General features: G+C 43.0%; 1 protein-coding gene and 1 pseudogene across 3 annotated transcripts in view; one reads left to right on the top strand and one right to left on the bottom strand.

Annotated features, from left to right (window-relative positions):
• The window catches only part of CEP95 (centrosomal protein 95), a 38191-nt gene extending 23079 nt beyond the window's left edge, over positions 1-15112 (top strand). For 2 of the 3 annotated variants that reach the window (XM_062215404.1, XM_062215402.1), the window contains 9 exons: positions 4219-4355; positions 5275-5367; positions 6344-6470; positions 7148-7317; positions 7428-7502; positions 10390-10542; positions 12001-12147; positions 12446-12517; positions 12763-13099. In XM_062215404.1, the coding sequence (XP_062071388.1) occupies positions 4219-4355; positions 5275-5367; positions 6344-6470; positions 7148-7317; positions 7428-7502; positions 10390-10542; positions 12001-12147; positions 12446-12517; positions 12763-12939 (1151 nt within the window). In that variant the 3' untranslated portion in view covers positions 12940-13099. Of the gene's footprint in view, positions 1-4218; positions 4356-5274; positions 5368-6343; positions 6471-7147; positions 7318-7427; positions 7503-10389; positions 10543-12000; positions 12148-12445; positions 12518-12762; positions 13100-14626 lie in introns of those variants that run through there. The other variant, XM_062215403.1, reaches the window with a different exon arrangement.
• LOC133776493 (ubiquitin-conjugating enzyme E2 D3-like) lies at positions 8046-9280 on the bottom strand (annotated as a pseudogene).
• Positions 15113-15352: the final 240 nt, after the last annotated feature.

The following is a 15352-nucleotide window of genomic DNA, read 5'->3' as shown; positions in this document are numbered from 1 at the left end:
GAAAGGTAGACATATTTCATCTGCTGGGTCACACTCTAAATGCCCACAACAACCAGGCTGGACCAGGAGCCCAGAACTCAATCTGAGTCTTCAATTTGAATAGGGTAGGGACCTAAATACTTGAGGCATCACCTGCTATCTCCCAGATTAAGCATTAGCAAGAAGTTGGATAAGAAGCAGAGTATCCAGGACTCAAACCAGGCACTCCAATCTAAGATGCTGGCATCCCAAGCTGCTACTTAACTATGGTACCATATTGTTACCAAATTTTATACTTAGTAGCTTAGTTATTTGTCTAAACATACTACTAATTAGCTCTTGTAAAATTTTTTTTTTTATTAAACTTTTATTTAATGAATATAAATTTCCAAAGTATAGCTTATGGGTTACAATGGCTTCCCCCCTCCCATAGCTTCCTTCCCGCCCGCAACCCTCCCCTTTCCCGCTCCCTTTCCCCTTCCATTCATGTAAAGATTCATTTTCAATTCTCTTTGTATACAGAAGATCAGTTTAGTATATATTAGGTAAAGATTTCAACATTTTGCCCATATAGCAACATCAAGTGAAAAAACTACCATTGGATTACTAATTATAGCATTAAATAGCAATGTACAGCACATTAAAGACAGAGATCCTACATAATTTTTTTTTCAAATTAATTAATTTTCTATGCCATTTCCATTTTAACACCAGGTTGTTTTTTTTTTTTTTTTTCATTTCCAATTCTCTTTATATACAGAAGATCACTTCAGTATATAATTAGCAAAGACCTCATCAGTCTGTGCCCACACAGAAACGCAAAGTATAAAAATACTGTTTCAGTACCAGTCATAGCATCACTTGGCTTTAGATGACACATTAGGGACAGATCCCACATGGGGTGTAAGTACACAGTGACTCCTGTTGCTTACTTAACAATTTGACACTCCTGTTCATGGCGTCACTAATCTCCCTAGGCTCTAGTCATGAGTTGCCAAGGCTATGGAAGCCTTTAGAGTTCGCTGACTTTGATCTTATTCCGATAGGGTCATAGTCAAAGTGGAGGTTCTCTCCTCCCTTCGGAGAAGGGTACCTCCTTCTTTGATGGCCCCGTTCTTTCCACTGGGATCTCACTCACAGAGATCATTCATTTAGGTCTTTTTTTTTTTTTTTTTCCATGATATCTTGGCTTTCCATGCCTGCTATACTCTCATGGGCTCTTCATCCAGATCTGAATGCCTTGAGGGCTGATTCTGAGGCCAGAGTGTTGTTTAGGACATCTGCCATCCTATGAGTCTGCTGTGTATCCCACTTCCCATGTTGGATCTTTCTCTCCCTTTTTGATTCTATCAGTTAGTATAGCAGATACTTGTCTTGTTTGTGTGATCTCTTTGACTCTTAGACCTATCAGAGCTATCAATTGTGAGCTGAAATTGATCACTTGGACTAGTGCGATGGCATTGGTACATGCCATCTTGATGGAATTGTGTTGGAATCCCCTGGCACATTTCTAACTCCACCATTTGCGGCCAGTCCGATTGAGCATGTTCCAAATTGTTCATCTCCTCCCTCTCTTTTTCCACTCTTAGATTTAACAGGGATCACTTTTCAGTTAAAATTTAAACACCTAAGAATAATTGTGTGTTAATTACTGAGTTCAACCAATAGTACTAGAACAACAACAACAACAACAACAAATACTAAAAAGGATAAAGTATTACATTGTACATCTAAAGTCAGGACAGGAGCTGATCAGTTCATTGTTGCTTATAGTGTCCATTTCACTTAACAGGTTTCCCCTTTGGCGCTCAGTTGTCACCGATCAGGGAAAACAAATGATATTTTTCTCTTTGGGACTGGCTTAATTCACTCAGCATGATGTTTTCCAGATTGCTCCATCTTGTTGCAAATGACTGGGTTTCGTTGTTTCTTACTGCTGTATAGTATTCTATGGAGTACATGTAAAATTTTATTTGAAAGTCATAGTTACACAGAGAGAGGAGAGGCAGAGAGAGAGAGAAAGAGGTCTTCCATCCAATGGTTCAACTCCCCAGTTGACTGTAATGGCCAGAGCTATGCTGATGTGAAGCCAGGAGCCAGGAGTTTGTTCTGGGGCTCCCACACAGGTGTAGGGATCCAAGGACTTGGGCCATCTTGTACTGCTTTCCCAGGCCACAGCAGAGAGCTGGATCAGAAGTGGAGCAGCCGGGACTCGAACCAGCGCTCATATGGGATGCCAGCACTTCAAGCCAGGGCATTAATCCACTGCACCACAGTGCCAGCCCCTAATTAGCTTTTAAAATCTACAGAGATACTGTCTATATTATCCTGCTCTTTTCATTGTTTTGGAATCTGTTGGTACTTAGAGATCTGACTCAGCAATTTTATCACAGTGTAAATAAGTATATACAGTATAGCTTAGTTGTTGCTGTTTATCCCATTTTCCCTCTTGCTGAACATGCCGATGGCTTCCAGAGTTCTCTAGGATCTCCATCTAGTAGAACTAGATGATGAGGTCTGCATTGCTTTCATCGTTGCCGGTTTGCTCCTAAGTTACTGTGCCACTTTCTACTCAGATCAGCAGTCTGCATCACCACTTCCTTGCAGGTACTTCCTACTTTTCCGTCTTCCATTGTTCAGCTCCAAACAACTATGTTGTTGTCCACCAACTAAAATTCTGTGTTTTGCAGTTAGTTTCATCGACTTTGGTCATTCATTACTTCTTTAGAAACTGTTTTATTCTTATCCAGAGCTTCTTAATATTTTTACTACTTCAAGAATGTTCTTCTCTTAATTATTTCATCTCACATCCTTAATTAAAACAGACTTAACTGATCTCTGTGCAACCTTATACAGTAACTTCTGTTCTTCAGGTTTTTAAAAAAGATTTATTTATTTGAAAGGCAGAGTTAGAGATCTTGCATTCACTGATTCACTACCCAACTGGCTGCAAAAGCCAGGACTGGGCCAGGCCAAAGCCAGGAGCCAGGAACTCCATCTGGATCTCCCACATCGGTGGCAGGGGCCCAAGCACTTGGAACATCATTTGCTGCTTTCCAAGGCATGGTAGCAGGGAGCTGGATCGGAAGTGGAACAGCTGTGTCTCTGATACTAATTTTGGATACCAGTGTTGCAGATGGCCACCTAACCCACTGCATCACAACGCTTGTCCCTGTCCCTTGTTATACACTTAAATTATCCTATTGTGGAAAAACATTGTAAGTTAAAATGTTATTTTAATTGGGTTTTCAGTTTCTAAAGACTACATTATGAAGCCGGCACTGTGGTGTAGTGGGTAAAGCCACTGCCTGCAGTGCCAGCATCCCATATGGGCGTGAGTTCGAGTCCCGGCTGCTCCACTTCTGATCTGGCTCTCTACCTTGGCCTGGGAAAGCAGTAGAAGATGGTCCAAGTGCTTGGGCCCCTGCACCCATGTGGAAGAAGCTCCTGGCTTCAGATCTGCACAGCTCCAGCCGTTGCAGCCAACTAGGGAGTGAACCAGTGGATGGAAGACTCTCTCTCTCTTACTCTCAAATCTTTTTTTAAAAAAGTACATTATGGGCATCCATTATTTAAAACATTGCACAAGTCAGTTTTTTAAAATATCTTCTTACAATCAATTTAAATTTGATTTGAATTAAAAGAGCAGGAAAACAAGAAAGCTTGGGAAAATTTGAATTATATGGGAAATTATATTTATGAAGATATTTAGCCAACTTTTTTACCCTTGGAGCTACTTTGAATGAATTGATTTTCCACGAAGGCACGGACTACTTCTGCTTGCTCACAACTAGCAGATACTTGGGCATATTTGTCAGTGATGGAACACGGAGAGGTCTGTGGAACGAAGTGACTTGTTAGGTCTTGGTGTAAACTGAGAGGGCCAGACTGCAGACATCTGCTGCCGGAGCCCAGACAGGTAAGAGATAGCAGATGCAGTAACTTAATTTTCCGTTCACATAACTTCAGACAATTTCACCGATGCACTTTCCACAGTGCACAGCAGGAATTTCACATGGAATTCAATCCAAAGTGAAACATAGAACTTAAGTACAGTTGTACTTGAGACTGTACACATTTCTGTGTATTTGTTGTCTCGGTATGACTAAATATAACTAGAAATTAGTTATGGAAGAAAGCACAGTTAGCGTATTCACTCATCAGTCTCTTTGAATTTGTTTCCATCTGAACATTTCTAGCTGTCGGGAACTAATGGTGTGTATCTTTTCTGTGTTTCAGGACTTTCTGTGCATAGGAAGCCACCGTACAGATCTCATTCACTCTCTCCTCCAGTTAATAAACACAAACAGTTCCACAGAGAGAGGAAAGAGCAGCGCAAGCCAAAAGAAACAGCACTCCGCCAGTTCCAAGCAAAGGTATTTCCCCATTTCTTGACTACTGTTGGGCAGCAGGCGGTTCCATTTCTCCTTTGCCAAATGGCTACAGTGAATGTGCCATTTATTCATTTAAAATGTTTATTTGAGAGACAGAAACAAAACAAGTTCATCCCTTGGGTCATTCCCCAGGTGCCCACAGTGACCAGGGTTGGTTCAGGGCCAGAGCTAGGAACACAGTCCAGGTCTCCCATAGGGTGGCAGGAACCTGATCGCTTGCCATCCCTGCTGCTTCCCAGGGTCTGCACTGACAGGAAGCTGGAGCCACTCTGGTGTGGGACGCAGACACCTTAACCATTGGACTAAACCGTTCTTGAACATGTTGTTTAAAGGCTTAAGATCTATTTAACATTCTTGAGCTGAGTGGATGATGAATTATGTGATACAGCTTATGTCCCTGTTAGGGAACACAAAATTAAACTCATGGAACTCCTAAGCAAATTACCTAGTCAGATGTAGCCCACGTTGTAGCGGATCGTTGTTGTCCAAGAGCTTCGGAGATGAAGGGAATTTCCTGGTACGTCAGACGTGACAGGCCACTTGAATTGCAGAGAGGAGAGTGCCCAGGACAGGGGCAGTTGGGATTCAGCAAGCAGACTCCCCTGTGGAGCAGAATTTTGAAATATAGTGAGTTAATTTTTTGCTGTGGCCTGCATTGTTTCACATGGATTAAACAGCCACTTGTGAGGTGAAAATCTGATTGAGAAAACACAGAAATGCATTATTAAAATGTCATTTTCTGTCCCAATTACAGATTTGTTAAAGCAGTGTATATTTATGAAAGAGCCTGAAAGGAATTTTTTACACAGTGAAAATTAATATTTTCGGGGGAGCAGGATCCTCACGTGAGTGTTTTTCTTCATTTATATTTTTTAATAACTCATGTTCTTTTTCCCTGTAGGCACTAAGTGAAGCATTTGAAAGGGAACTAAGAAGACATAAAGTTCAAGAGAATGTTGGATCTCTGAGGATAAATGAGGAGGAGGAGGAAACAGTGGGTAAAAGTCTCCACTGGAATAACTGCCATTTGATCAGATCGATGGAAAATACAGAGATGATTTTTTAAAAAGAAAAACAGGACTAACAGGATAGCTCTGTAGAAAAAGGCAGGATTTTCTCTTATTCGTAGAATAGCCAGATTACTAAAATATGGTAAGACAAATACCAAAGATGAGCATTTTTCCTTCCTAAAACTTCATCAGTTTATTAAGGATTTTTATTGGTTTAATAGTTCACCTAACGCAGGGTTTAAAAAATCACCGAGGCCAGCAGATTTATAGGGGAGTAAGAGAAGAGCGAGAACTCCAGCTGCTGTGTTAAGAAGCTCAAAATTAAATTTACCTTGCCTTTCAAAAGGATGGCATAAGAAACTCAGTGGAAGCATGAGGAAATGCTTATGCTGAAATATTAATGAACAAATCAGGATATAAACTAAATAGTTGCTTGGGAATTTTTTTTTTTTTTTTTAAGATTTTATTTATTTGAAAGAGTTACACAGAGAAGGAGAGGCAGAGAGAGGTCTTCTGTCCACTACTTTCCCAGGCCATAGCAGAGAGCAGGATTGGAAATGGAGCTGCCAGGACTTGAACCGGCATCCATATGGGATGCCAGCACTGCAGGCAGCAGCTTTACCCACTATGCCACAGTGCCGGTCCCAGGAATTTTCTTTTAATCCACATGAAGTTGTCGAAGAAACAAGTATATCAAAATGTTAACAGTAGTTGTAGTTAGGGTCTAGGACTGTTTCAGTCTGTGGTGACTGATTTGGTTCTTTTTCAAATTCTAAGGGATGCCAGAGGGCAAAAATGGCTTTAGAGTAGATGAATACTAACCAGATGTTAGAAATCTGAAATAAGGTGGTTTGGCTAGGGATTAGCCAGCTATTTTTGTCAATATGTGATATTGAAAGTGATGTATAAAAGAGTTAGACCTCTCCCTTGTTTTTATTCTATTTTGTATCTGCTTCTAAGGAAAAAACACACAGAGAAGCTGTTCATAAAGGAACTAAACATAGTCAGCCCTGGAAGACTTACTCGAGAAAAACCACAACTCGGAGTCCAAGAGGTGGCTTCCCGATGCCAAATAAAGCAGTTCCAAGTAAGAACCACAAAATTGTGCTTTATGGAAAACTGGCAACCTTTGGAAGTGTGTACTGGGTTCCAAGGACACACACTGAAAACTAACATGTACCGAGGTAGCTGCGGCATGTTCCTCCTCTCATCACTGCCACATGGCTGGTTCTCTGTCAAGAGGACTAAGTCTGAAGCAAGCAAGTACCTTAGGGAGCCCTGTTCACTGGCACCAAGGCAATGCCAGGGCTACCTGCTCTGTGAGCCTCGCTCTCTGTTCACTCCCTCCAGTGGCTGTTTTTGTTTCTGGGAAGTTGCTAGAACTGTGGGAGTGCTCGGAGGCAAGCAGATGGCTGTCCAGTTCTGCACATTGGTTATTGGTGCCTGTGAGTGCTGAGAGCCCTGCTCCACAGAATGAGGTCATGTGGAACGCAGGCTTCAGACTGGGAAGCACATGCCTGCCGGGAGAGCTGAGGCGCTGAGCAGTGGGGCCAGCCTGTCGTCAGTCAGAACTACGGAGCTTTTTTTTTTTTTTTTCATAGTAGTTGGTTTACCCTGGTCAAAGAAGGAAGGAAAGTATTATGTCCATGGAGATTTGTTCTTCCCCGAATCAGAACCGCAGCACTCAGACCAGCAGTGGTCTGCGGGACGGGGGTGGGTCCTGCTGCAGAGCGCTCACCTGCAGGCGTCTCGTCTCCCCTGCAGTGAAGGTGGATGAGCACAGTCTCCTGCCCCTCATGCTGGAGCACTTTCCGTTCCTCTATGTTTCTGGCCCAACACTAAGCAAAATGTGGAAACAGCAAGTTGCACAGGTTGAACAGCTCAGAAAAGATGCATACAGAGAAAACCGATCAAAGAAGAAACTCCAGGATGAGGTGCGTTACTGTCAGTTCAAGGGGTGGGAATATAAATTAGGAGAAGAGCTGCTCCTGAGGCTCTCGTGCACTGCGTTCCTAACCTCCTTGCCCTTGTGTCTCCCTTAAAGATCGAAGCAGCCCTGAGAAGGCATGACCTCCTCACTGCCCTTGTCAAGAAAGAATACGAACACAACAAGAGACTGGTATGTCAGGAGCCAGTTGTGTCCAAGTTTGAATTGATGTTCTTCATTCCTTTATTTGCAACAGTCCCCCCAGCTTTTACATCAGACACTCGCCTAGGGAAGCATCAAAGGTAGGGCTAGGGAACCTTTCTTCTGCCAAGGGCTATCTGGATTTTTTTTTTCTTTTTTTTTTTTCTTTTTTGTCACTCCCAAGTTATGTTTTTATCAGCTGTCAAGTGTACAAGGTGAAGATAAGTTTTAGTTAGATGGGGCTGCACCTGGAAAATAAATTTCTTAGAACTCCATATACACGCTTCAAAACTGCTGGGTCCCAAGTCCATCTATGAACTCCAGGGCTGCCAGTATCACGGTGCAGCATATTAAAGCTACACTATCTGAACAGCTTATTAATTCTGCATAAATCAGGTCAAGCAATGTGTCAACCTGTAACAGACTGTGCACTCTAACATATTCATTTTTTTGAACTTTACATCATCATTTGATGTCAAACAACGAAGCAAATCCCAACAGTATATACAAAAAACAGCTTTGCATTTACAAAAGATTGTTTCCCATCCTGATTAACCCAGGCAGCTAACTCACTGGTTTATGCAACTTTATTGGAGAAAAATAAATCATTTACTAGCAGAGCTATTAGTTGATCACTCATCCATTGACAACTTGCATCATTTATTCAGTGCTATGTTAAACAGTGTATTGGAAGATAGATTAACTAATAGCTCCAAGCCTCCTAACAATTTAAATGACAATTACAAAATGTTTGAGACCCTATTTTGGAATACAAAGGGTGTTTGACTTCCAATTTCCATTCTCTGTAGAACAAGAACAGGTCATTCCTTTATTGACATGCATAAAATATATCACATTTTCTGTTCTGCTGATGCTATAAATTCAATACCAATTCTCCAGCCACATCAGTTATGAGCATAAAGTATCATGTAACCTCAGATCTCTAACAGTGGAAGGCTTAAACAAGGATGGATGCTGCTTCCTTTGCTGTGACAACTGGGCATCCATCTCCCTCCCTCTCAGATGATTTCTCCAGCATGTCAGAGCAGTGCGGAATGGTTTTAGTCTCATAACCAAGTTAGAGTGAAGACATTGGCCACATAATACACATGCTCCATTTTTTTAAAAAATTCTGAAACTTGGGCAACTGTTCTCTTGTAACCACTTTACAGTTTCTAAAAGCAGTTATTGTCCAAAGCTGGAAGAACTTAAGTCTTCTCAGATGAGCATGTGAATGAATGGAGGGAGGTAAACAAAAAATAAAATTTAAAAAGATGAGGTCTGATAGGGGAGCAGCCGATAAGAAAATCAAAAAAGGAACAGTAATTTCAAGTTTATTCCAGCTATAGTGCAGGTTATTCTGACTTCAAGGTAGCATCACATGGCATACTTCTGAGTCCATTCCCGAGATATTCTGTTGTACTTATCTCTGTTTTATAGATCCATGCAATCTCTGGCACTAGGGGGTCATCTGTGTTTGGATCACATAGCAGTGAACAAATGGATAAAAGAACTTTAGAAATAGTTAAAGCAGGAGACCACTGTAATCTTAGAATATCAAGACAAATGCTGCCATTACTGTTAATATTTGGATGATAAATTCTTGTTGTAAATGCAACCTTAGGTGGTTTGAAGGGGTGGGCTGTCATTAGGTCCCGTAATTGTGGCTTGCCAGTGAAACGTATCATCCCCAACTGGACCTGCAGAACATTGTGCTGGAGGGTCACAGGCCAAATCACTAAGTTCTTATTAATCCGTTTCAGCACCATAGTCTGTGCTTTTAGTCTGGCTCCTCTCTCCCTCTCTCCCTCTCTGTGTATGCTCAGAGGTCCGGCCAAAACTCGATTATCTCGGTCTCACGCCGGCTCTGCCAGACACAGGCGCTTAGTATGGAGGCGGCGGATCTTGTGATAACGACGTGGACGGCTAACAGGAGTTGGACATGGATATTGCTAGCATTATTCATGGGGCATACAGTTTTCAACTTAAAAATTAGCCTGCTGTAAATTCATGTTGCATTGCAAGTAGTGTCTGCCATTGGCGTGGCAGGAGAAGACCAAATGATTTCGTAGCCTTATGTGGCCCCCCTGAGCCAGACATTCCTACCCCTGGTCTAGGGCTTTCACCAAAATTGACTGGAATGAGGTGTGTACACTGTTTCATTTAGTCTTTGTGGTAGTACCTCAGAGAGGTTTGAAAACCTGAGGCTGTGAGCTCTGAAGTGCCTCGCCCTGGGCCTTGCCCTGATAAGCCAAGGGCTCACGGGAGAGTAGTGCGCCTGTTTCTGTACTCCACAGCCCCTTGTAGGGGCCGGAGGGTGGGAACTTAGTCTTTTTTCCCTCCTATCTTCTTAGGTCCCAGGTAGAGAGCATGAAGAGATTTTAAAATCTCACCTGAGTGTGGAACTGAAATAAGCCATGAGAAAGAACTGTAATCCTAAATAGTTCCAAAACAGCCCTCAGGACACTGTGTTGCTCTGGTGTGGGGAAAAGACGAATCTGAACATCTAGGTTAGAAGCTTTCTGCAAGACTTCATTTCACCCTCGCTACTCTGTCAGCTGTTCTGTACTTTCCGTAGTTCGGGCCTACTTCCGTATTCTGGGCAACGCAAGCTTTGCTTGGAGAATGCCATTTCCCTGCTGTCTTCAAGTGGCATCTGGGTGTGCCTGGCAGCCTCTGGGGGAAGGAGGAGAGATCCCCAGTCTTTGTCAGGAGTGCCCAGGGTCAGCACAGCCCTCTGCAGCGGGAGGCCACAGGCCTGCCTTCCTCTTAAAGACGGGGTGGGGGGGTGAGGGGGGTGGGTGTGCAGGAGATGGGAGTGAAAGTTTGGGTCTGCGTGCAGCTTGTCTTTACCCCTTGATCCGTTTCCTTTTCTTAGCAAGAGTTTAAGGACCGCATTCACAGACAGAAGTTGACCCAATCAAAGATAAAAGAAAATCGCCAGCAAATTGTTCGTGCCCGAAAGTATTATGATGATTATAGAGTTCAGTTGCGGGCAAAAATGATGAGAATGAGGACCCGGGAAGAGATGGTATGTAGACTTTTCTATCCAGTTCTTTGAAGAAAGTGAATTTTGGCTGTTACCTTTGAGGACTACTTTCTTGATGTGTGACTCTTGTCTCAGTCTGAATTCAGAATCCAAAAGCAGATCCTAGAAGGCTAGCCCCAAGAATCTGCCCTTGTCCATGCTTTATTTTATTAATGGTGCAATCCCAGCTGTTCTCAGCCTCCTCGGCCCTTATCTGAATGTGAGGTCGTGATTCATTGCCTCTCACCCGGTCAGTAATACAACTGCTGTAGGGATTTGGGAGCATGTTTTAAAAAGGGGGGTGGGGAGGGAGTCCACCTGAAATCAGGTTACAGTGTGCTGCGGGCTGTCTGAACATGGCGTCTGCTGTCTCCCAAAGTAGCAATAACTTCATCTCTAGACTGAAATGATGATTGTAGTTAATTGGATTTAAATACTCAGATATTTCTAGAAGATACTACTAAGGTAATGCCGCTAATGAATGCATGGCTGTCAGTACATGTGCTCCCAAGAATTTTTGTAATGGAGAGCAAGTGGACATATCCAGGTGCTTTGAGCAAACTGATGGTACTTTGTTTCAGCTCTGGGATTCTAACCTGATATACATGGTTGCTTGAAAATTCTTTAGAGAAACACAAATCAAAACCCATGAAGTACCCTTGGCACCCACTAAAATGTTTGTGAGGGCATCAAGTGGGACCCCTTTGGCAGGGCTGCTGGGTAGAATGGCATAACTGTTTTGGATAATGTTTGGCAAATCTTCAAAAGGTTACCAGAAGGTCCTGTAGAGTTACATGTATCCAAACAGAGATCCATACACTGTTTACCGCAGAATTATTTGTAACAGCCACAGAAGGAAACAACCAAAATGTATACTCCTGTAGTAGAATATGCTTTGGCAATAAAAAGAATTGAAGTACTGATTGGGTGAGCCTTGAGAACATGATGGTAAGTGAAAGAAGCCAGATGCAAAGGGCCACATATTATGTGATCCCATTTACAGAAATGTCCCAGATAGGCAAAGTAGATTAGTGGCACCAGGGGAGGGGAGAAAACCGGGTGTGACTGCTAAAGGATATATGGTTCCTTTTTGGGTAATTAAGATGTTCTGAGGGCCCGGTGCCGTGGCACACTGGGTTGTCCTGCGGTGCTGGTGTCCCGTGTGGGCGCCTGGCTTCGGCGGCCGTTTGGGGGGGGGAACCTTTCTCTCTGCCTCTCATTATTTGTAACTCTACCTGTCAAAAAAAAAAAAAAAAATTCTGAGATGACACACAACTCTGAATATACCAAAACCTACTGAATTTATGCATGTTGAAAGGGTGTGTATTATGGAAGGTGAATAGTATCTAACTACAGTTGTTTTTTTAAGTCTTTGTGAAATATAATTAGTATACAATTCTAGTTAGAATAATTATATTCCTTGATGAAAGTTACACATTTTTATGATTAAATAACTGACAGATATTTAAGAAACTGTTTGAAGAAGGTTTACAAATTCAGAAGCAAAGATTACGAGACCTAAGAAACTATGCTAAAGAAAAGCGAGATGAAGAAAAGAGACAGCACCAGAATGAACTGGACTCGATGGAGAACTACTATAAGGACCAGGTGGGCCCGCTGTGCCTGCTCCTGTTACAGTGTGCTTGACCCCTGCCCCGTGTCGAAGCTCACCTTAGTCCGTTGATTATAAAACTCCATGTATTAACTTAGAATTTAGCACTTACAGGTTAGACCAACCCTGTTTTCAGGATTGAAAAATAAGCTAAGCTGATGTCTGGCCATTGTACATAGTGTATATTGCCCCATTTCCATTAAAAGAGATTTTTTAGCCTATGAACATTGAGGATAAGATCTGTTACATTTGGACAACAAACTTTGATTTCTTTTTTCTTCCCTTTATGAACAGTTTTCATTACTGGCAGAAGCCATCTCACAGGAACGTCAAGAACTCAAAGCCAGAGAGAAATCTCAAGCCCAGGTAATAATGAACAGAATGGAATAATTTATTTTTTAGGAAATAGAAAACAAATGTCTTATACCCTTTACGAGAATATTAAAAACTCTACCTGCAATCCAAGACACTTAATGCTTTGCAAGTATCATAGACATGCTATTTGCTGTCCAGATACTACCTGTGATCCAGGACACTCGACTCCCTGGGGCAGTCTAAGAGGCCCTGCTCACCTGTGTGAATGGCAGGATGACACGAACCCTCTCTTCTAGACGCTGCAGAAGGCGAAGAGAGAGCTGAGAGCCAAGATGGAGCGAGAAGTCCAGCAGCTGCAGCACATGATCACACAGGACGACGACGACGCCTTCTTCCGGGAGCTGGAGGCCGAGCGCTTCAGGTCTCGGCTGCAGCTGGCCTCCTTTCAGTACAGTAAGAGCCCCTTCCCGTGAGAACAGGCTTTACAGGTGAAGTTTCTGGAGACTTTACCAGGACAGAGCTAGAATTGAGCCAGTAAATGATGGAAACCAAAAGAATCATTTTTAAATGCTTTATCTATTCATTCCAATAATTCTGATGAGGAAATTTTTAAAATAAAAATTCTTTTCTTAAGCCTTACTGTATTTGAATTTATGACCTAAACCCTGAAAAGGGAGACTCAGTCACTGTAGCACAAATATGACTAACAAGAAACGTATGCCTTAACAAGCCTTGAGCCAGCTCCTGAAGCCTGTTAGAACAACAAGAATAGAGAAAGTGCTTGTAGACAAGAATTCTCTTCATTTAAAAAACCAGCACCGTGTGCTCATCGTTGGCAGTGGGCTCTACAGAGTCAAGCCTAGCAGTACAGTGGATGTATGTGTAGGTCTTTCCAGCACGGCTGGAAGATGAGAGACATCCGGACATATCTATGATACTTGGTGAGCTGGGAGGAGACGGCAGTGGAGGCTGCAGTACCAGTTTGCATGCCGCAGGAGAGAGGCGTCCTGCACTTGTGGGCTCCATCTCTGGATGGGGGAACAGAAGAAAGAAAACCCACTTGATGGTATCTCCCTTGGCAGGGAAGGCTTCGGTGAAGACCAAGAGCTTCAGGGCAGCTGAGGATACAGGGACTTGCTGATGAAAACCAGAGAGGCAGAAGGCGTGAGAAAAGAACCGGGGTGGGGGTAGGCACCCATGAGGGCACAGAGATGAGAACAGAGGCCCATGCAGGGGTGAGAGCCGTTTGTCCTTGAAGGCACCTGGATCCGCTGCCGTGGTCACAGTGCTGCCTTTGGGAACGGCAGCCAGCAAGCAGGGGCTTCCTGTGAGGAAGGCTTAGTGAACCAGCTGGGTTTAGAGCACCATGAGAAGAGACATGGAGAAAACGGTGACATACTAATGAAAGTCAGGAGAGCAGAAAGGATGAGAGCTGCACAAGATGAGGCTAGCCAGGTAAGCGCTGGAAGCTAGGTCATAAAGAGAAAAATGATAAAGTAGATCTAAATGGAGATATCCACAGTATATTCGTGAGTAAATCTTAAAAGTGTGACACTACTTTAAAAACTGAATACTGTACGTACAGTGCAGCAGCAGGTGTGACTCTGAATGGCACGTGATGTCACTTTCTGCTAAGCATACTTAGTGTGAATCTGTTTAAACAGGCCTGAGATGGTGCTCTTCACAAAGCTAAGAAATGGGTGGGATGTAGAAGAATTGACAGAATAGGTTATTGCTTAGTAAAACTAGAAAACAGGAGGGACAGGTGTTTGGTGCAGCCGTTAGGTCTTTGGGATGCCTGCATCCCAGATCAGAGTCCCTGGGTGTGAATTACAGCTCCACTTTCGGTCTGCTTTCCTGGTGCTGTGCACCCTGGGAGACAGCAGGTGATGGCTCAAGTGGCTGGGTCCCTGCTCCCAGCTTCAGCCTGGCTCAGTGTTGGCTGCTGTGGGCATTTAGGGAGTGAACCAGCAGATGGAAGATTATCTGTCTGCCTTTAAATAAATTTGGAAAAATTTAAGGCAAAATAAATGATGGCATCATAGGAGGATTCTTCAGCAAGTACATGAAAATGAGTGTTAGGAGAAAACTATGCGGCTCAAAAATTTCTTGCACCAAAGTAAACCACTTTTAATTCTATTTTTCTTTTTTTTTTTTAAGATTTATTTATTTGAAAGTCAGAACTACACAGGGAGAGGAAGAGAGGCAGAGAAAGAGAGTTCTTCCATCTACTGGTTCAATCCCCAGTTGGCCGAAACAGTCGGAGCTGGGCCAATCCAGTGCCAGGAGCTTCTTCCAGATCTCCCTGACGGGTGCAGGGGCCCAAGGACTTGGGCCATCCTCCACTGCTTTCCCAGGCCATAGCAGGGAGCTGGATTGGAAGTGAAGCAGCCGGCACTGCAGGCGGCGGCTTTACCACCATGCCACAGCACTTGTCCCGTTAATGCTATTTTTCATGAGGCTCCTCAGGTTTCTGACCAACAGAAAGCAAATGAAATGATGATAAACTCGGAATGGGAGGATGTTGAAATTCAGTTGCTGTGGGGAGAGAGAATTCTATATGAATCAAGCCAGTTTGCTCATCATAAACACATGCTTTTAAAATGTTATTTAGAAACTGATGTAAGAAATATATTTAAAATAAAGTCGAACTTTAAAATCTGGCTTGTCGATTTTGTTAGGAGTGTTAATAAAGTGCTGGCCCTTTTGGGATAACTACCTCCTTTAGCCTGTGACTAGATTCTTACTCTGTTGTATATATCCTGTGCTAGGCATCTGGGATATCAAGTACAAATAAGTAATGCACTGGGTAACATGACTGACCTTCACTATAACAAAAATGCACACTTTTCAGGCTACCACATGCAGCAAAACTTCACGTCACAC

The sequence above is a fragment of the Lepus europaeus genome, chromosome 18 (genome assembly GCF_033115175.1).
Source record: "Lepus europaeus isolate LE1 chromosome 18, mLepTim1.pri, whole genome shotgun sequence".
Lineage (NCBI taxonomy): Eukaryota > Metazoa > Chordata > Mammalia > Lagomorpha > Leporidae > Lepus > Lepus europaeus.
This window is presented reverse-complemented; position numbering and strand designations above follow the sequence as displayed.